At 39.1% G+C, this 23,315-nt stretch overlaps 1 protein-coding gene across 2 annotated transcripts in view; it reads right to left on the reverse strand.

The window, feature by feature from the left end:
• Positions 1–10,032: 10,032 nt before the first annotated feature.
• LOC143176965 (uncharacterized) overlaps positions 10,033–23,315 on the reverse strand; it is an 89,460-nt gene continuing 76,177 nt past the window's right edge. The window contains exons 1-5 of one of the 2 annotated variants that reach the window (XM_076374652.1): positions 19,151–19,242; positions 16,608–16,901; positions 12,856–15,948; positions 11,189–11,532; positions 10,033–11,059 (exon numbers count right to left, since the gene is read on the reverse strand). In XM_076374652.1, the coding sequence (XP_076230767.1) occupies positions 10,517–11,059; positions 11,189–11,532; positions 12,856–15,948; positions 16,608–16,851 (4,224 nt within the window). In that variant the 5' untranslated portion in view covers positions 16,852–16,901; positions 19,151–19,242 and the 3' untranslated portion in view covers positions 10,033–10,516. Of the gene's footprint in view, positions 11,060–11,188; positions 11,533–12,855; positions 15,949–16,607; positions 16,902–19,150; positions 19,243–23,315 lie in introns of those variants that run through there. The other variant, XM_076374651.1, reaches the window with a different exon arrangement.

The following is a 23,315-nucleotide window of genomic DNA, read 5'->3' on the forward strand; positions in this document are numbered from 1 at the left end:
TTTCGGTATGTCGCTTATGAAAATGGATTAAATGCACTTTGCGCGCGAGCAGAATTATTTTCCCGTCTATGCGCAGATTGCATGGTTAACGCCTGCTCGATAGATTCGAGCGGATGGCTGGGAAAAAGTATTCTCAGAACGCGATGAATCCTTGTTGCGGAACTATGTATGAAGGAATTTTTTGAAGTTGAAAGAAAATTACCGTGATATTGGGATCGTAACAATTATATTAGAGTTATAAAACCAATAAAATATTAATTATAACATATAATTTTCAGATTAAATTTCTAATGATTCGATCTTTGGTTTGTTGGAACAGTGAGTGATCTCGAAATCTGTTAACTTATTCGCTATACATATGTGTCTGAAAGGCACAGATAGGTTTAATATGTAAACAGAACTTTATTCTATGTCCTCTAAAGTTAGGTACCTAGCTAAGCTATACGTATAAATTTCTGTGTTTAATCTTACTATCATTGCTGCGTTTCGACTATCATAAAATTGCTAAAATTAATTATTTCTCCTCTACCAAATTTATGTAGATCTTCTGTAATAACGAGATTAAATTAAATTGAAATGAGCACAGCGCTTCCAATTTGTCAGAAATATTACTCATGAATAAGAATATATGTAGAACTCGCACATATTGCACTTTTGAGAAAACATTGTTACACAAATATTTATAATTTTCATTGAATCATGCCGAGCATATCCATGAATAAATTTACCATGGTTTTTCAGTTTAAATAACATATTTTTGAGTAAATCGTACATACAATTTTACACATAGAAATTCTTTTTTCTTTTCTCACCACTGTTATATTTGAAGAGGGGGAGAATTTGAAAAGTCCACTTTTGAGTGACTAAGAGGGATTACTTCTATACAATCAGCATTGAAATGGTGAAACTCTTAAAAAGCTCTAAGATATAACCATTTTTATAATGGTTGTACAAGGAAATAACTTGACAAATCTATATGAAACAGAAGAATAATTTCACAAGTCAATGAGAAACTTAAAGTTATTAAATAGATTCTAATAGCAACCTGTTTCACATTTTAAAATTGCCTTCCTACAAAATTTAGGAAATGTGACTCACCAAGTTCTTTCCTATCTTCTTCATTTTCAACTTACGACAATTTTCACACAGAAGCATCACATACTAATCATCCTGCTTTCTCTTCGTATCCCACTTGGTTCATGCACATACACGATCGCGATGTCTATTTTCAACAGGTTTGCGACTGTTGCACGAACTAGAGAAAATGAAACAAAACGTGGAATGAAAATCAACCAACAGGTACTACCGATACGATCATCGAAGGTCGTAATGGTGTTACTGGAGACCGAACGTGTATCTTCATTGCTAGGCGTTCCTAAAACGTCCCTATGCAGGTCGAAATGAGCTCGAACACCACAGTGTGTATTGGCGGTGCGTAATGGAGTTATTGTAACGAGTAGTCGCCGCGCGCTACGGCGTTATTCGTCGTTATCCGAGGGGAATGGAGTCATCGTAACGCATGGGAATGTCAACGGGCGGCATTAATCGGGACGCTGTGCCTGGGTTCATTTTATTGAATTATATTAATCCATTATAATACATGCGTCGTTGGATTTATCGTTTTGCCTGGCGGGCATTATTCTAACGAGACCGGGCCGACCGTAAAATTAGACTATCGAAGCGTTTGCTGCAGTTATCGGTTGTAGCGCGATTACGTATCGAAAAGCGCGATTAACGTTATCGATGTTTGACATATTGTAGGAAAGGGGATTACGGTAGTCAACGAACATTACGTCGCTCTGGACCTCTGGTCAATTGCAATTATAGATCGACGTTTAACCGGTGCCAGAAAGAATATTAATTATAGGGAGGGGTGCTCGCGAGATGCTTTTTACCCTCTCTCCGTACCTGTAATCATGCCCTTTGATGTGTGCCTGTTTAACGATTCCGTTTCGAGGCTAATCGTTCCTCTACAATTTTTATCGAAATCGCACGCACACTTGACTTCGCGCGTTGCCACACCCTGCTGCAAGGGGGTGTGTATTTCCGAGCAGATAGTGGGTAAATATTAATTAGCTGATATTGGTTGGGTTGCCTGTAGCTTGCTCGCTTGCGTGGGTTTTATGAAAATAATGCGCGACGCATTAATTTCCACGTACCTTGCGCGTACACGCACCATATTGGGTTATGCGTACAATTTCTCACGCAATTGCTCGTAAATATGTCCCAGGATTCTTTCTCTTGTTTTTATGGTGCTGTGGTTCATGCAGAGCATGCCACTCGAATTTTGCTCTGCGATTGTCTAATGAGTTGTTTGTTAATCGAAAGGGTGCTGAAATTTGCATGAACTTTATTTAGATTTTGGATGATCCTTGCACAGGCTGTTCGATTAGAGCTGAAATATGACGAAAATGTAGAATGTTGGTAAGGTTAATGTTCCAATAACTGAACACCTAAAATGTCTCAGTAAAGGAGGAAGCTAAAAGGTTAGCAGGTCTCAATAACTGAGGATACTAGTTTATGATACTAATTTTTATTCTTAATTAGGTATACCTAATGCATCAGAATTTAAGCTTAAAATTGAATAAAATTAGCGTTAATGTTCAAATATCGAGACATGGTCAACTATTGAGACATTTACCTTAGGTCTAAGATGTTTGTACAATATGTCTGACTGTCTGACTCTTGGACTTATTCTACTGCTCCACTAACTGTTATTTTACAGCTAAGAATATCTTTCGCAATTGATTACTTGGAGAGGAAGCTTTAGACACCTTTCTGTTATTCGTGATTTTCATCTTATGTTGACGTGGAGAATCGTCCCTTAAAATTTCTGAGATTTACTCGCGAATATCCTGTAGATACAGGGTGGGGCAGTGAAACGGGAAGATTTGTAAACAATTTCTTCCACAAATTCTTCCATCGGCAATGGCACACAGATTACATGTCTAATTGAAGAAAAGTAGGTATATGAATTTCATCCCACAAATATTTCCTATTTTCACTTATAATAATAACATTTCTATTAAATAAACAATTTAGCGTGTTATAGTTATTGTCATTATCTACTTCCCCGTACTACCTCACAGAAATAAGAAATCGATTAGTAAACTATGCAATATGTAATTCTCTTCTTGAAAATTGTTCGAAACGTTTTCCCAAAAATGAACGACTTACGAGACAGTTATAAAAATTAAACACGAATACCCTGTATATCCATGTTTAATATTGTATTTCACAGCTCAATTAAAAAAGAAGATCACTAAACTCGCACAAGACGCAGGATGCATAACGCGATGCAGTATGTATATCGGAGAGAGACAATGCTTTGGATATTACTCCGAGAAGCGCAGCGGGAGCCTGGAAAATAAGTGAAATACGTCGCAGGCCAGGGAACGTTGAATCCCAATAACTCTGAGGACGGAAAATGGATCGTCATTTAGCATAAGACAGACGTATAAGTAATTCTGAAGTTCCATTAACGTTAAATCCAAGAAGATCTATTGTTGTTATTTCGTCGTTCGCGCCTTCCGTAATGCATAATGAGAACTCGCAGAAATGAGACAATAGGTGTAATTTACTAAACGCCTGGCCGTCTCGCGACGAACGCGAGGGGCTGAACGAACGCGAAATTAAGACGTATTTCGAGCGTATTGTCGGCCCCTAAGAAACGAGCACTCTCCTCGACCGTCTTCGCTCCCGTTGTAGTCTCGATCCTGGACCATTTTGCTAGTTCTCAGGGGACTGGGTCAAGGAAATGGACTCATTCCAAATCAGATTACGGCCATACGTTGGGCATTTAAAGTGGTTTCCATCATCTTGCTACGCTTAGGTTGCCAGCCTAGGGTTTATCGACTGAGAAAGAATTTCAGTACAGATATATGGCATATTAGTGTTTCCTAAACTGAAGTTCAGCTTGGCTGATACACAACAGGGTGATTCTACTTACTCGTTCTACTTACGAAAGGAATTTCGAGTTTTCCTGCGGGCACTATCTACGATTTAACAATCCTGTTTACATTGTACTCTAGTATATAGTGAATAAACAAATTTTCGCGTTGAACAGTTTATTCTGTCTTCAGTGATTTTCAAGGTACAGTAGGAAGTCGATTAATCGACTTAGGAACACGATAAAAATTAAAGTGTTTTTGGGATTTCTAACTCTTTAAATTTTGTTGGACTGTTGTTAAATCATAATTATCGTTTTGTTGAGAGTCTTGCTGTACTTTTCTCGTTACTACGTCGAACCTTCGAAATCCCAAATAACAGAAAATATAGGCAATCAATACTCAGTTAATCGTGATTCCACTATCAAACTAAAAAATGATAGAATTTTTCTCTCCAGATATCGAGGGGTTATTTTCGTTTCCCAAATATTAATGAATCTCTATAGAGTTCATGTACGAGCTTTAATCTGTGAAACCTGAAATCTCATAGGTGACATCCACACTGAGTTTCGATTATCGGTTGAAGTTTGTGTGTGATATACACGTGCGTTCATTAGTGAATGATGGGGTATTATTGCGTTTTCACGTTTATGAACTTCATTGCAAATACTCAATGATAATTGGATGCCTCTCAAATAAATTAAGATCCAAAGTTTTAAAATATTCCACTGCAATATAACGCATCTGTTGTAGCTTTAGAAAGCATAATTTTGGTGATAATATCCAGAAATTCTCGAACACGTAATTAACGAAAAATGTTAAATGTATACATCTTATGTATAATGCATCTCATTCATTATTTTGCCAAGGCAAAACAAACATTTTATAATAACAGACACTACATACACGCTCACTAAATGAAAACGACCCACAAAAAATGTCACTGACTTACACACAATTGGTGTACTCTACTGCTATAAATACTAGAATTTTTTCAGTCTTTAAAACGACCTAGAGATTTAATTAGAGAGGAGAAATAGCAACGAAAAAAGATATGAAGCTAATTTCTGGCATTCCCTTTCATAACAATAATATGAAAAAACAGAATTCAGTAATATAAATTCGCTACTAAAAATAGTGAATGAAATGATGCGTTTAAATGTTGCAACTTTGGGGTTTAATGGGTTAAACAGAAAAGGACACCTTTCCTTTGTGGAACAGTTTCCCCACCACTTTTCTTGATACCCGTTACCAACTAAACTTCATCAAAATCTGAACAAATTTAATCTAACCATCTACAAACCAACTCGGGCAGTAGACATTTACCATAGTTTAGCTTCTCCACTCTGCCAACAATTACGTACATACAATTTCCCGGCATCTCCAACAGTGTACTTCGCACCAATACAATCCCTGGTTTAACATTCAGCATGACAAGATGGGGTCACTGAACAACCCCAATACTGTTCCTCCAACAGAACCGATTCAAGTTTCCGACTGCTCAAATCATTAGTCTACAAACTTTCAAATTCTTATTACATATTTCCTTCAACTTCCTCTGTTCCAATTCTAAAAATCCATATTTCCAAACTCCAAGTGTCCTTACCCATAAGTTTTAACAAAATGCAGTTACTCAAAAGCTAAGTTAACAAAATGAATTATCACATGGTAACCACCTACACAGACCTATACAAAGTTTAATTTATAACTTCTCACAACGTAAATACTACACTCGCGACAATCCCGAGTTTATCAATTAGCTGATGCTCCCAGCTAAGCATGGATAATTGCATGTAAACCTTAATGGCCAGCCTATCTACCTGCAATGCTCCAAACTGTAACATCTCCCTTTCTCGACCAGCAGGAGGGTCGAGGGAACAATGGAAGGAACAAAGAGGGCCAGGGCGAGAACACAGCCACGGAAGCGGTGCAGGAAAATGAGAAAAAGGAAGAAAGGATATTGTACGCTGGTCCATGTGGCAAGATATGGATACGGAATCTAATACAATTGCTTCTGCAGCAACTTCCCCGAGTGCAACGTTATAGACTGCGGCAGGGCTATACAGTTAGCCTTTTCTCTCCTACGATGCTCATAGCCGAGGTATCTTGCTAGGAGTGCAGTTACACTGCACGCTCTAACGGCGTGCCGCGCTCCTTATTAATAGGTGCACTTGGAAACTGCGCGCCACTGGGCCGAGCTGCAGGGCGAAAGGTTAACAATGGGCCTGCGAGCTGCGGCCGGAACGGAGGAGGGCTGAATGGCTGCGGCCATTATTTATAACACGTCGTTTGAACCGAGGAATGGCCAGAGCCGGCAAGTAAATCGTTCTATCGTTTATTAACGCCCGACCGTGAATTCATGGCGCCGCGGTGGTCGATGAATTCACGCGTACGCGATACATGACGATGCCTCTGGCGTGGATTTAGAGGGTTACGCCGCCTTGACGCCGACAAAACGAAGGGTGCTCTTTCGAATTTTTTTTTTTTTGCAACCCAGCTGCGAGACTCGATCGACGTGAATTTTTTATCGCGAATGAAACGTACCATAAATTTCAGCCGAAAGAATCCGTATGTGCATCCGCGGCGAGCAAAATTTGTGTAATACTTACTCTGACGTCAATGTGTATCTCTTTCGATGGTACTTGAAAATGAAGTCGGTGAAATTTTGAAATTCTTGCATGAAATGAAATTTTTGGCCAATTCAACAAACGTGAGGGATCGTACTTTTTTCAGGTTTTGTTTAGTTTTCTAACTATGTATAAGTGCGCGGTAGCTGCGATTTTTGGTAAGTTGAGTAAATTTGAGAGATAATACTTTTTTTAAGTTTTGGTTAAATTTGTGACTAAGTGTAAGTAGAATAATGTATCTAATATTAACTTAAGAGGCTAATTATAGAAGACTAGGTAAGTTAATCATAAATATTGAATTTTATTCAAATTGGTTTTATGATATTCAACTTATTATTCTCAATTCGATGACGTAGTAAATAGTAAATAGTACCTACATTGTTTAAGTGGCACGTTTTCAATCTTGTTTTTTCATTATATAGATGATGTGAGTACAATACATTTTTTCAGTAGATTTTAAGGCTTGGCTTTTTCAAGACTGTTTATCTTCTGGATTTCGATTCCTGGATCCTCTTTCTAAGTAATCCATTCAGTCATGTAACCATGCAGTGTATCTCCACAGGAGTCCAATTTAGTTTAGCACATGTACGAACTACGTGGAGCCTTGCAACCGTCTGGACTCTCGCAGCAGGTAGTTTCTTATCAATAGCTGCCTTAGAATCCGACAGTCTTTTGTAGCACCTTGTATCTACTGGGGAGTAACAATAGGTATCGGATAACATAATGAGAAGACAAGGAGATTAATATTAAGGAAGCACGTACAACAATTTGTATCCTAATGTTCGTGGGAAATCACGATTTTGTTTTCTCAACGTGAGGCATTTCAAACTTTCGAATTCTTAAATACTGAATGTAGATTCTAGAAAGCTAGATTTAATCTGTATTTCAAATCAAACAGAGATTTGAAGCATCACTATGCTTTGTAATTATGAACTGTTCTCTTTTCTTATCGAAATGGTTATTCAACAGACAATTCGAAAACTATTAATCCTCATTATACTAATGCATAGTCACTTGGAATTAATCAAGAATTAGCATCCAGAAAACCGGGAAAGGTATATAAAAATAATTAAAAAATTTTTCAATTAAATATATGAAAATTGAAGGATTTAGGAATTTAAAAATTTTTAAAGGTAGGATTTAATTTAAATTAAATTTAAAATTTAAGGTGATTCCACTTGGTCTGCTAAAAGCTAATAAAAGTTTCTGCCCTTTGAATCATTATCTGAACAATGTTTTATAACAGTTCCTTTATAATATTGAATAATTATGTTCATTTCAGTAACCCTTAATGTGGTTTTTAAAAGAATTGTTAATTCGTGAAAATTAGTTATTAATACTATTATATCAAGTATTATAAATTAATACTAATATACAAAAATAGCTTTAAACTATAATTTTATGAAAAATGAAAGAATGTGTAACTCCTTTGTAACCAATACATAATATTAGTATTAAAGAGTTACATTTTATATCAGCTGTAATATTTGTATCCCTATTTGTAGATTCAACAATTATATGAGCTTCAACTCTTGCAGCAATATTATTGTTCAGCGAATCTGCATTGTATCACACGTTATTGCTATCAGCAATTCGGTGTATGCCCAGACTGAGTTGTTTTGGTTTCGACGTGTCAAATCGGAACGGATTGACGCTCTGGGATACAGTCGCCCTAACCCGGAGTTAATTACAGAACCTAAGCGAACCGCAGGCTCGGTCTAAGCTACAGGAATCGACTATGTCATTATAATTAATTAATTAGTCATATGTGATGTGACTTAATAGATCGTTGACGATAAGGCTAGAAATTTCATTCGACCAAATGAACTGGTATCCTAGGTGCAGAGAGTTTATTCATGAGTAATTCCTGATGAACAATTTCGAGACCTCTGACATTTATTGAACAGTTCAAACATCTATATTAATTATTTTATCTTTATCATTTTATTTATTATTATAACCTTTCGCTTGCAGCAGTAGATTATAATATATTGAATTTTTATCTGCAGGAATGGATGTTATCAATAATGTCCGTGTAAAATTTTGTTAATCACGATAAACTGTAAATATGTGAAGAATGTAATTACACTTTGGACTGTTTCGCGTGGTGGAGGGATGTGATCAACATGTATCATGTTCTGCGATGCTACTCATATTATTGCACACTATACGAGATGTTATATTTTAATTAAATACATTTGATTAAAATATTTACAGTTCGGAGATTCATTACGATTTATTTAAATAAAATTATTATAAAAATATAGGATTTTTGTTATAGGTAGGATATGACGTACACGGAAGCGAATATCGTGTACGCTGTAGAGGATATTTATATTTCTCTGCTGCGTTAAATAGTTCAAATTTTAATTACGTTTTCATATACTTACAGTTTGTCAACAACTACAAAATTTGAGACATATGTAACATATGTCTCTAACATATCTAAAATAAAGGCGAACCTTTTCTTATGAGTATTTTTATTATAAAGGAGTAGTAAGCAAACTGTCCCAAAAGTCAGTGGCTCTTTGTTATGTTTCGATGCTCCTTACCATGTAACGCTGTAATTGTGAATTTATTTCGTGAAAAAAATCTGATTTCCTTACCGTGGCTTACCCATCCAACAGTCAGTTTAAATAGCTCTTCTAACAGATCCAATTACGTGGACCTCAGATTCATTTGCAGGAAGCGCTTAAATTCAAAGGAGAATAAAGAGAAGCTTCGGTTCATAGCTTTGGTGTATTTTTATTAACCGAAATCCTAAGCTATAATAAAGAATGCTATGTGTATACATATCCTCCATCTATATACAATAAATCCATCTCTCGCAACGTTACCATCGTAACATTTGGCAACTTGAAACTTGATTCTCTGTGTTCTCTTTATTTGTGGCAGGAGTCACGCGTTAATTCGTCGCAATTCGAAATGTTGTAGTTTCCGGACGTGATCAGCAACACGGCCTTTAGTTCCAGAAACAAAACCGCGATTCCTGGATCGTGGTCAATTAGAAGGGGATGGAAAAAAAAATGAGACGTCGTGTCTACTAGAAGACCTTTCGTTAATTAACTTTAGTGCTGATCGTTGGGACTATCGATACGAATAATGTAATATTGTTTACGCAGCACTATAGGGGCGAGGGATCTCCTCATGGAATATACGAGCATCGATTACGAACATCGTTTAAGTCGCGAATAGTTTGTATGGTATTATTTACAAAAAAATTGTCACACAGTATCGTACGTACAATATGAGCATCGAAATGATGAGAGACAACGGCATTAAAAAATCAGTCTTCGTAGGAGAGATTCAATGTTTCAAAAAGGGGTCGTTTACATCGTTGTTCGGTTCACGTGAGTGGTCGAAGGATCGGTTTTTAGCAAAAGACAATAAACCGTACGGTTCATTAGAAACTTTCTCGATACTAATTGTAAGCAACACCTTCCGGTCCCTGTGCTCCGGTTTCCTCACGAGCCGGAAGACTTCAGATTCTACTCCAAATCCCCAAACTTTTGGCACGTGACAGAGATTTCATTCTTCACTGACATTCCCGATATTTCTCTTTAACGCAATATTTGTAACCCTCGTTCGAGCAGAACGGATATCTCGAAACCCTTCTAACATGCGTCGTTACACTAGTTCCTTTAGTTCTGGATTGAGATATACGCACAACAGTTTTGGCACTTCTCACGATCGTTTTTCCTGCTCGCTAACGTTAGACTTCTCCCTTCGAATCATTCACCCTAACTATCCCTATAAACGAAAACAGTCTGTCACGAAAAATCGTAATTTCCAATTTGTACCCAAGAAATCTTGAAGAACGAAAGGGTAATCGGCACCACTTTCCGATGGGACACCAGCTGCTCGACGTTTATCGATATCTTTTATTCGACTGAGCATTCACCTCGATGGCCTCGGTTAGCCAAAGATACCCCCACAGCTGGGATCGTTCTTCATGTCGATAGCACGGTGATCAGCCTCTATGCGAGACTCCTTCGGCTTGTGCTACGAATTCAAGGGTGTGGTGCCGATATTGCTGATGAAGCTGGGGCAAGTGTTGTCAGCCCTGTCGCCGCTCTGCAGCGAGAAATGCCTATAGGACATATACGCCTGCGGGTTCGAAGACAGAGGTTGGTCTCTCTTTTCAGTGGACCTTTGCTTCTTCATCTTCATGTAGCCCAGCACCGAGATAAGAACAACGAACACGACGAAGCCCATGCAACTGCCGACTATTAGACCCAACCTCCTGGTCAGGATGTTAGCTAAGCCTCCTCTGTCGCTCATCGTCCCATCTCCCACTATCGAATCCGGTGCGTCTAGGGTTCTGACCTCCGTGCATCGACTTGTGGGCGAGTTAACCATCGCTGGAAGGGCAGAGTCCTCGATTACGTCGTCGTGAGAGGCATTCCACTGCCAGGAGCCAATGTCCTCGGGGATTGGCGTAACCCAGCTGCCCAGGCCGAGGACGCAAATTAGGTACCGTGTGTCCGATGCTAACTTTGTCAGTCTTACTGACCGAGCTTTCGGATCGAGCAGCTTCCCTCGAACCTGGAAATTAATTCAATCTCGGGGAATCTGTTTCGTTGGGGGAGTTGTACTCGGTGTGTAGATACCTCTGAGTATCTAGTGCTCATTATGATTGCACGAAGCATATGGACCCACTTTTATGAAACTCACCTCGTCAACGTTATCCAAGGCATGATATGCCACTTGGTAACCATAAAGACCGGAATGGTTTCTGCTCTGCCAGGACACGAGGACGGAGAACGGCTGGATGTCTTGAATCGCGAGTTTCAGGACCAGTGGAGCAGAACAGAAAGCATGAGGGTCGAGATCGAGGAATACCAGACCCCGTAGTTCTGGCGGTTGCTCGCATCTCAGCAAACCACCCTCGACTTCTCCGACCCCGACGCCGTTTCTTCCGCGACCACGGCCACCACCCACTCCGCTAACCAGCTTCTGATGATCCCTCAACCATTCCCAGAGTTCTTGCGACTCGCAACCGCAGTGCAACGGATTCTCTGCGGGCATTGACGAATTCATCAAATTAGATGGGATTTACAATTCAATAAGGTAATTGATGTCTTGAATGATAAGGTTGTTTTAGTAGCTCACTAAGTTTCTACAAGTGGAAACATGTAAGAAACGTTAGGTTCTCCCCTTTTTCTTTATTAAAAATGACAAGGTGGCATTTATTAAAAGTTGTGTTTTTTACTTTCTGTATTATATTAAATTGACATTTTAGGACATACATGAAGTAGGACATTATTTAGAACTGTGCAATACTGTTTAAGTGTGTCTAATGAAATTTTTTTCTATCTCTTATCGTTTAAGAGTTATAGCCTGGCCTAGTTCCGTGAAATATTCTGTGTAATGTTTTACAATAAAAAAAGAGATGTTAAAAATAAAATATCCTTAAAATTTGAATGGGTGAATTTAATAATCCTGCTTTAACATATTCGTGAATTACTGTATGTTTGAATACCCACGGACAAAACGGATTATCGATAATCACTGAAATATTGATTCGCAACGTGTCCACAGTGTCTCTGCTAAATTGGGAAATCTTTTACGAGGGATTAGGAGTAACAGCTGGCTGGCATTATATTTCCGTAAGGGACTAGCAGACTCGAAAGGAGAGGATGAGATAGAATGGCAGAGCGTTTGGTTATCCCAATGTTGAGTATCGATTTGAGACGATTGTACGTGACCAGCGATATGATTAGATTTCCAGTGGCAGTAACTCCATTTGGATCGATAGCTACGATACGTATACTGTTATTCTCCATATCTCACGTGTCCGTTGAATAAAAGTTTTGCGAGTAAATGAAACATTGATATAGCGTTGACTATAGCACTCGTTAGTCTCATTGCTAGATTCTGTGCTTTTCATTTCAGGATATTTTAATCCTTAGGCGGTATGGCACGATTATGGTATTTCTACTAGTTCATTTGGTATGAAAATTACACATGAATATCTTACATAGATTGACCAATTGAAAAATGATGAACCTTCGTATAGAAATTTTAATATAGTTAATTAAGTAATGTTAATTAAGATTATAGGATGATGATGATCGAAGACAAGTTTTGAGATGACGGAGTCTGTCACTTGATTAATAAAATTAATATTTGTTCTCAAGTTCTCTATCCATATATTACCTATTAAAAATGAATTGCTCTAATAGAGTATCAGTGTTCCTAATGTATTATATTATCATACTGATAACATACTGGCTGAAGGTTGAAACCGAGATTCTACACTTGCAGTTAGAAATGTATAATAAGACATAAAGAATATGTTGATAAAATATACACATCTAAGTTACTACTAATTACGTTACCTTCAGCACGTAAGCTCCGTATTTGGGTTTCCAGAGGTCGGAAAGCGCTTAGTGGCAGGTTCTCCAAGTAATTCCTGCTTAGATCCAGCAGTCGTAGTTTCTTCAAGGGTCTAAATGCCTCGCTCGAAATAGCGTTAATCCAGTTACCGTAAAGATGCAATTCCACTAAGCTAACCAAGTTCGTGAACGTCACCTTGCCCACAATTCCGATCTGATTGTAAGAAAGGTCCAATATTTGCAGTGATTTCAAGTCCTCGGGGAATTCGTCGAGCTCTTTCAATTGATTGTGTGTGAGATTTAGAATTCTCAGATGCTCCATGCCCTGCAACCTTTCCTTAGGTAGGATCTCCAAACTGTTCATTCCGAGATGTAGCGTCAGAAGATTGGGCAAGCTTTTGAACGCACCTGGCGACACCCTCGGGATGCAGTTCTGCCCCAGATACAGATGTAACAGAGCAGGGAAAGCCTCAAAGTCTTGGGACGTGATTATGCTGAGATTGGTGCCTGATATGTGAACTTCTTGGAGGATAGGATACATTGCTTCCGAGGGAAGGTCGTGGATCTTGTTTAAAGGGTTTCTCGTCAAGTTCAACCATGTCAGTCCAGGAAGATTCTGCCCCGATAACGCAACCGCCGGTATCTGCCTGAATTTATTCTCTGACAAATCCACTTTGCGTAACATGGAGGAATGAGCGAAGAAATTAGCCGGTAGGGCGCTTAGGTGATTGTGACTGAGGTCAACGGAGATTAAACGTGACAAATTGGCCATCGCGAAACCAGACATCGTCACTATTCGATTGTGGCTGAGGTCTAACTCCCGCAGGTACTTCAAGCTGGCAAAGCTGGCTACATCCACGTTCTCTATCTGGTTATTGGACAGCATAAGGACCTCCAGATTGAGGGCGCTAGCCAGCGCTGAATAGGGGACATCTTGTAACCGATTGTGGTCCAATTGAATTTCACGAAGAGACAACAACCTGTCGAAGATACCCGGTGGTAGACTGCGAAGGTAGTTCCTGTTCAAGTGTAGACGTGCCAGATTTGGATTCAGCACAAAGATCGTCTCTGGTAATTGGTAAATTTGTGCATCATTCAATAGCAATTTCTGCAAAGATGGTAGCCCGTTCAGGCTATGCTCTGTAATTTGACTGAAGTTGTTGCCTGATGCAGACAGGGTACGAAGTCCTGAAATGTACAGATTCATTAAAGCAGGCGCCGTGAGGAGATTATCATCCAGATTCAAATCAGATAAATTGTTGAGTCCACGAAAAGCGCCGTTTTCCACTTTCATGATGGAACAGTTTTTTAAGTTCAGTGTTCTGATAGGTAGATCCTCTTGGAATATAGCATCGTGTAAAACAGTCAGAAGATTGTTCGCTAGATCTAACACTTTTAACTTTTTCAGAGCGGTTAGAGCATAGGGATCCATTCGCGTCAAACCATTGTCCTGAAGGTAGAGTTCCTCGAGTTCGTGCAATTCGGAGAATGTCCTGGCGGTGATGTGATTAAGTTTGTTCATACTTAACTCTAAAAACTTCAGAGCCTGCATTGGTTGGAAGGCGCCATCCTCTATCCTAGATATCGAGTTATTCGTCAAATAGAGTCGTTCTACCAGAAGCAAGTCCCTGAACAGAGGTGCTTGAAGGTGTGTCAGCTTATTATGGCCAAGCCACATGATTCTGACTGAAGCTTGTCCACGGAGCGAGTCATTATGCAGCAGAGCGAGTCCGTTACTGTCAAGTTGAATGGACACCAACGAACTTCCGCCAGAAGATGACTCGGAAGCAGACAACTGGAACACATCTTCCAAGACAGTTAGCTGATTTCCCTGCAAGTTAACGTGCTGGAGGCTGTTCAATGTTCTCAGTGCGCCCGTTTCCATGGTCGTGATCGCGTTGTTTTGCAAATGCAGTTCGAGTAACGAGGGCAGAGGTGAAAAAACATCGCGTTTCACCTCGGTGATGTGATTGTCTTGTAACCGTAGCTCTCTCAGTTGATGTAATTTGAAGAAAGTGCCAGGTTGTAGTTCACGGATCTTGTTGCCATCAAGGGACAGGGAAGAAAGGTTCTCACAGTGCTCGAGGAACTCCCGTGGTACTTTCTCGATGTAGTTGTTGCTAAGATGTAATTGGGCCAATTGCGTAAGACTAGTGAGACCCTTACCATCGATTCTTCTGATGGCGTTCTGCTGAAGGTAGACGACCGCGAGGCTGATGCTACCGATGAATGCATCCCCGGGGATTTCTAGAATATTGTTCTCTGCCAGATACAGTTCTCGGAGCTCTGGTAGCCTCGAGAACACTCTACCGATATAATGAATGTGATTATGGCTTAGTTCGATAGTGCGCAGTCTTTCGTTCCCTTTGAATGTTGACATCTCAAGAAACACTATTTTGTTGTGACTGAGGTCGATTGACTCTAACTCTTTGAGCGATACAAACGCGTCTTTATGAATCGTCTCTATCGAGTTGTAATAAAGCGAAAGAGTATGTAAAATGGGACAAGGTCGAAAACAGTCTTCGGTTAATTTTTCAAAGTTATTGCTGCTCAAGTCTAGGATCAGTAACGAACTCAATTGACTGTAGCCGTCATCTGGCAGTTCTGATATTTCGTTCCAGGCCAGCCTAAGCGATGCTAAGCTCTCCAATCTTCTCAGAGGTGCCATTGGGAATAGCTTCAGCTTGTTTTCAGACAGGTCCAGGTCACTGAGACTGTACTCTAAGCCTGCGAACGCGTATTCCGAGATCTTCGATATTTGATTGGCTTTTAGAGTGAGCTTCATTAGCTTCAGTCCATAGAAGCAGTAGGATGAAAGGTCCTGTATTAAGTTTCCTTCGAGGTCTAACGCTGCCAATTTTCGTAACTCAGCTAACGATTTCTGCGGCACGTCGGGCAAACGACTGGAAACCAGAGCTAACGATTCCAAGCTATCCTTCAGATTCGAGAATGCCCCCTCGCTAATCTCGCGGAGAGACGAATGAGATATCTGTAGGTGTCTGATCTGAGAGCCTTTTGGGAAGCAGCCGTCCTTCAGTTCCTCAACAGTTTTGTCCAGCTCATAAACGCTCAACGACTGCACCATTGTATCTGCTCCTGGAAACGGTCGTAAAAGTTGCGGCCATTAATTTCATTATGTCGCGATAACGCGAAGTTTAAATTTGGCAGCGTCGGTTGGTCGGAATGTTTGCGATGCGTTTTATGGCAGATGTAAAAGATAATGAACTCTCGAAGTACCTTTCTTAACAGATTGAACGACTACGGAGCTGATTTGAGGATTATGTAGTTCTTTACTGAAGCTAATTGTAGGTAGAACGAGTGACTTTACGACAGTGCTACGGAAGCTTAAGTAACGATGTGATTTCTTCCAATTTACCTTTACTATTATGCATAAGGACAGTAGTTCCCTGGAAGAGGACACAATAACGTAAAGGTTTCCCACATCGACAAGCTGTCATATGGCGTTATTATGCAATACCTTAACAGGAATGAGAAAGCTTTATCTGTTCCCGCTTTAAATGCTAATTAATTTTCCACTCGACGCGTTCGGACAGACATGACATCGTTATACTCATAATAGCAACAACCCCACCTCCCCTTATTACCGTGTTCCGACGCAGCACGCTAGGTTGTTCCGTTAATAAATGAAAATTGGATGCTGCGACGCTATATCGAAAAAGTTTCCACGAGAAAAGTTGCATTATCCTTATGTCGACAGCTTGGCGTTTGCATTACGTCCAGGCTCGTATACTTACCGCCTGCACTTAGAACTCCTTGCAGAGTGGTCCTCAGGGTCTTTTCCGTGGCGCCAGCGCATTCTAGGAAAAGACCATCGTCAAAATTGTAACAAGGACAGCCGGGAATGGTCTCTGGGGGTGGGCATTCGGCTATTTGGGCGGTAGCGAATTTCTGTATCAGTAGGATCTGTAAGATCAGCCTCAGAATACGTCGTGTGGCGACGCTGGGGCATATTCTCCATTCTTCCGATGCTCGCGTCATAGTGGCGCTACGTTCGTCACTGTGATGTTTCTCGATTGGGACAGATTCCACTGAAACAATGGAATACAGAACATGTTTAGAAGAGTTGGAAGCTTTTATTAAGAGTTTTGGAAACGGGTATAATTAAGTGAAGTCATATTATATTTTATGTTGTAACAGAGGAGGATTCAAACTCTTAATGGCGGGACCATTGAGTTGAAAATTTACATAATAGATTAATAATTTGGGAGTACTAATTTTTATTGAAGTTGTACACACAGTATGGCAAAATATCTTTGACTTGAAGTTAGTACTGTCAGTAATACTTGAAATGTGCATTACTTCAGTATGATGGAGACAATTAATCCTTCGTAGGCAAGCATATTTCTTTCTCACTTTTTAAGTAAACAAGTCTAATTTTTATACTGTTCTAGATCTCACCACAAGTGTGAAAAAATTCTAGAATTCAAGGTGGTCTTTATTACAATATAATACATCTGTTGTGTCAGTCGTTTAATTTTTGTCCCATAAAACTAAGAATTCTATTGCAGGGCCTTTATATTCGAAATTTCCATATGCACTTAATACAGAAATTAGACGTTAATAATTTGACGCAGTATTGCGCCATATGTAATCAAATGTAGCGTGTGATATGACTCAATGTTGCGACATCGTAAAAGAAGGTAGTTTTTGACTTGACATAAAAGTGTGGCATCTGGTGTTAAGCAATGAGTCTCGTTTCTTCCAGAAAATTACATGTTTTTATAGTGAACTTATAGGAGATACAGATTGTACTATTGAAAGAGTCAGATCTATTGCCAACAGAAAAGGACTTCAAGATGTGCTGTATTCCGCCAACTGCTGCGATCGATGCAGCAATTCAAACCGTAATGAACCTGCCCGTAATAAGGAACCCACTCTTTTTATAATGTTTTTTTTTTCACTTTGTTCTCATCTACCTTCGCTCCCGTTATCGAGGCAGAAAATATTAAGAGGAGCCAAGGAACTGTCATTACGATGTCCTGCTTCTTCGTCTTTTAATTATAACGAAGCTGACTGCCTGCGCAACGTGGCTGAGATTTAATAACCTTCTTGTTAGCTTAACGATAACGTCATTCTTCAGAAATTACAAATCTTTAAGGTAAGAGCGTGAATAATATTACAGTTAGTTTCACGTGAAGTAAATAACAATTCTATAAAAAGTTACGTATCTTCAAATAACAGATGCCTAACAGAGTGCTAAAAAGCCATAAAATAGTAGTAATGAGTCGTTTTAAGTGATAAACGGAACTCTGATAAAATAAAAAGAAAGTACAATTAGAAGTCTGATACTTATAGTACAAACAACTGTTACTTTTCATTTGTTTCACTTTTAAACTCCTCTCAACTAAGACTTAAATCATTTAATATAGAGTTCTTCGTAAAAGGGTTTCGAACGTGTTTAAGCTTTAAATTAAGAAATGTTACGCTTAAGTTACACGCGGTAGAATATTGACACTGCTTATTCAAAGTGTTTTTATCTCAGAAATCAAGAGTTCTCAAACTTCCATTTATATAATCTTTCTAAAGTTTTGTGATCTATGTCTGAAACACTCTGTACATAATACTAACACTTGAGTCTAATAACAATTATAACACTCTTACTTTCAAAACTTATACACAGGGTGTCCTATGTCCCGTCTACATTTCACTAGTGTGTTCTCCAAAGAGTCCATAAATGCTTCATTAAAAAATGGTAAAAATTTCTCTAATTTCTCTTAGTTTAATAAAGGGCAGAACAAGATATATTTATATTATCTATCAATATTGTGCTTTGATTTGACAGGCTATGGTATTAATACAAAAGAAGAATTGGCCAAAGGTGTCCACTTTCTTGGCCTCCTAGGTCACCTAACATTAAACCTTTAGATATTTACTTATGGAGCACCCTATAAACCAACAGGCTTATAATAAAAAAATATCTATTCGAAATGAATTGCTCACAATTCAGCATCACATGCGAATAAAATACACAAAATCATTATCATTACATTTAATAGCAGCTACATCCATAGCAGACTCGTGTCACGCCGCATATTTTCTGCGAATAAAGTATTTACGAATGTATCGTTACATAAAATATTAGTTTTATCTTTATCCATAGGATATATTGGAAAAATCCTAATTTAAGAGGGACCAGGAACGCAAACGAGCAACTATAATCCGTGTTTCCGCTGAGCGATCGCTCGTTCGATCCGTTGCTAATAATTTTGCAAGGAAACATCTTATCAAGAGGATCAGTTACATAAATAGTCGCCCGCAGCGATGCTGCCGATGATACCTCCTAACGAGGCTCCCGTCTGTCTGCGTCCGGCTGCACACCGGAAACACACGATTCGATCGACCAGTTGCTTGCTTTGAGCTTCCTACTGCCCCCTCTGCGCGTCTCGTTGCCATTACTTTTCTTTTTGACAGGAGAAAGACTGGACCCAGCATCCATCATTCGTTAATCAGACGATCGCATAAATATTCGCGGATCAGTTGCCCGTTAGAGGTGGTCCAGGTCGGTGCTAATGCATCACATAAATAGCGATCTTCCGGCGTGAAACGTAGCCGGGATACAACGGGTTTCCGTGCGAGACACATTCTGAATACAGCGATTTCCTGCAACAACAATCGCAGAATTATGTATGCCGACTGCGTAGGCTGTGGGTCCCAGGCTCATTCCGCTACAGATGCTGCACCACCATGTAGGATTATTGGTGTAACCCGCTGGGTGACAAGCGCACGGTATACTTATGAGTATCGATAAACCTTCAGGGCTGCGAAGGAAAAGAGAAAGTATACTTGCGTCGCTTTAATTATTAGGATCTTTTATTGTTGCTAGTTGACTGTGGTCCCGTAATTTCGCCACAGTTCTTGAAACTGACTTCTTGGGGAAAATGTAAATGTCTCAGTAGCTGACTGTGTGTCGATAACTGAGCACTAACATTAATTGTATTTAATTTTAGGTTTAAATTCTCTAATGTATCTAATGAAAAACAAAACTGGTATCATGGAATAGTATATTCAGCTGCTGGCATGTAATTCAAGTGTCGGGGTATGCATAATGATGGCAACTGAATCGTTTCGAATCGCTATGAATCTGTATATGTAACGAATAATTTGAATCACTTCAAATATGTCTCGAAGCTAAGAGCTCTTAAAAGTCTTAATAGTTTTAGAAGTTTTAAAAGATGCAATAGGTCTTAAGAAATGGGTAATAATGTAAAATCTCAACATTTCCAATATGTATCTTTGTCCGAGCAGTACTAGTAACGTAAAGTATTATACAGAGTTTGAAAAGTTTGAGTTGTCTTTTAAGGCTTTCAAGAGTTTTAGGCTTTGAATTATGTTCGAAGTGATTTGAATCTTCATGGTCTTGAAAAACTTCGAATTGCTTCAAAGTTGAGATTCGAACTCCCATCATAGACATGCATCTTTCAGTTGTCCACTTACTCGAAAATTGGATATCTTAAACACCCAAGTATAGAGACATTTACCTTATTATAAATACAGTAGAGCGTCTCATATTCTATCCACCATGTTTTACAACTAAGAATAATCGTCGAGAATATTTCGTATCATATCTGGCAACAGAAATGTTTGACAAGGACAACGCTTTATGTTATAAAGTCTCCTACCAAGCGCAGAGGTCTGTAATAATATCTAATTGCTAGTAAGTTTAAGTTAATCGAGAGTGTTTACTAATTGGTAACTCTAGACTTTAAGGCACTAGTAGGTAAATTTAGACCTTAATGTATCAAGCGATGAGTTTAAACCTGACGTTGCAGGCTCGTAAGTTTAGTTTATGATTAAATTACGGGAGAACTTCTGTAGGGTTTCCCGAACAGGACCAAAGACCTGTAGAGGTGGTATTGGGAAGTAACAGCTCCTGTTACTTTATTAGATTATGTTAGAATGATAGAAGTACTTAGAAAGAAAGACTCTTTAAAGACCACTTTTCTGCTACCTCCGCGCTATTTACAGTGTGTTCCAACCGGTGCTAAAACCGTAACCACTCAGTGCCCTCAATGGTGTGCTTGCGTCCTGTGGTCAAAACAGAGAAAGCAGATGGAACCATTCAAACTTTTCGCCCTCTAAAAACAGTAAGCGCTTACTTCGTGGTGTGCGAAGTGGTCATGCTCTATAATCTCCCATTTAGCAAGTATTTCAATTTCGGGCTAACAATATTCCCTGAATTAGAGAGCCAGTCCTCACCATTCAGAAATCGCAAGCCTATATGACGTGCACTCGCTATCCAACCAAGACAAACTTTACTTCTTCGATCATCGAACAAAATAATGATCGATAGAGTACGCTCGAAACTCAGCCAATATTTCGTGCGGAAGTTTCTCGCGAAAGCGACCGTCTGAGCGATCGTTCATACGAACGGACGTCTATTATAGTGGACACGCTACTTCCATTTCCGGTGATCGTAATAACGTCAGGAATTCCTCCGCGTTGTAGGTATTGTTTCATCAGGGGGAAACTTTTTCGACGGTGCACGCGTTCAGGAAAAGCAGAACCAAGCTGTGGTTGTGGTCCCATAAAAGTTGCTCTTGCAAAAGGCGACCACGTTTTTGCGTGCCACCAGTGGCCTACAAAGCGATTCAACTCGGTTCTACCACCCTCCACAGCGCCGACCTCGTTCTGCGATCGCCAGTTGCACCAATAACGGGGGAAAAGTCAGTACAAAGGAAGCGGTGTGCTTTTTACGAGACTCGGCGCTGCTGGCTCTTATGAAAGGTATCAAGTGTCCCTTACTTCTTTATACATATATCGCAATTCACTCGGGAGTACTATAAGGGGACCGTGAGTGTCAAAGGTGAAATGACTTCTTAGTATTGACGTTTTCCCATTGACGGATAATGAAGGTTTCGTAGCTTTGTTGAGAGTGCCTTTAACCAGAAGGACCAGTTACCCTAGCGTGGAATAAATTTTTAATGTAGAGTATTGCAATATAGAGAATTCTGATTGTGCAATCTGTTATTGATGAAGTCAATTAGATTTTTCATTTGTGTAATCTAGTAAGCGTGTCAAGAGATACGAGATATTGATAGGTATTTCTAAGAAAATATTAAAGGAAAACATTAGAGTTCTGAGCTTTCTCAAGTAGAAGTTTTGAAGTAATATTATAGAAAAGAAAGAAGGTGTTAGACTTGTTATTAACAAATTATTTCTCGAAGATGATTTTTTTATCGTAATTATCTATTCACTTCCTAATATGGAATACTTCTACTACTATCTATTTATAGTACCCAAAGTGCAAGAAAAAGTTCATGTTACTTTAAAAAGAATTCTTAATTTATTAATATAAAAGAGATATATAGCGTCTTTAACAATAGATATTGGAAATTACTAAAGGCGATCCTACATGTTAAAATAAAACAAAGAGGAAGAATGAGTTTCGAATTATTAATTGTTGAGAAAATGCTTAAAGTCTGTGTAAGCTGTGTCTGACTTGTCTGATTCTACTTGCTTTTTCTACTGACACATCTGCGCTTGATCTGAATATGACAAAACGTTGGAGTACAATTTCTATGCACTTGGAAGCCTCATATAAGTGCAGTTAAACTTTATAATTAAACTACAAATGTTTAGGCAACTTCATATTTTAATAAAGCTAATTAGAAAACTCAAAATTAATTAAAGATGTTTGGCGCTTAAAATATTATAAAGTGTATATAACTTTTGATATTCTGTGTGTTTCTGTGTATTATATCTGCACATCTTTACATATGAGGTGTTGAGGGTAGTAAGAGTGAAAGCAATGAATCCGAATTTCGAGAAATAACGCTTTTTATTTACGTTCTACATCTAAGAACGAATAAAATAAAAATTATTTTTGCTACCCTCAACGCTTCATATTGAAGCTTCCTGTATCTTCACAATCATCCCCAATTTATTTATACTTATACTATTATCAACACTGTTAACTGTTCTGCAAACAACGTAAGTATACGAAAAATAAAAAAACACTCCATACTAGGGCAACTTCACTACCTCCAGTTATTTTTCAATGTTTTCTGACCCCATTCGCCGTCCGTTTGCAACCTTTGAATTTTGGCTCGAGGCAGGATTTAATCCGTTCGCCACAGTTCATCGAAATTCCGAATAATACGCCACAAGATCGAGAACAGCACAATGCTCCGATCCGATTGAAAATTTCCAACGGCGCCTGGATGAATGCCCGTCACCGGATGCACGAGCTGTCAGGCGTCGAAGCGACGTACGTGGGTGAAAGGGGACGGAGACTGAGTAAATCTCGCTCGGATGATTTTCTGTTTACTCCGTCGGTTGAACCATTCCTCCCTGCGACTCCCCGGGTGATTCAGCGCGGCCGATTAAGGTCGGATTTCACTTGGGATTTGAAGAACATTTTCAATTTAAACATTAATCTTCGTGCGATTGGCTGACGAATGTTCCAACCCCCTGGAGTCATTCCTTAAGCGTTCCGATCGACC

The sequence above is a fragment of the Calliopsis andreniformis genome, chromosome 3 (assembly GCF_051401765.1).
Source record: "Calliopsis andreniformis isolate RMS-2024a chromosome 3, iyCalAndr_principal, whole genome shotgun sequence".
In the NCBI taxonomy this organism is placed as follows: Eukaryota; Metazoa; Arthropoda; class Insecta; order Hymenoptera; family Andrenidae; genus Calliopsis; species Calliopsis andreniformis.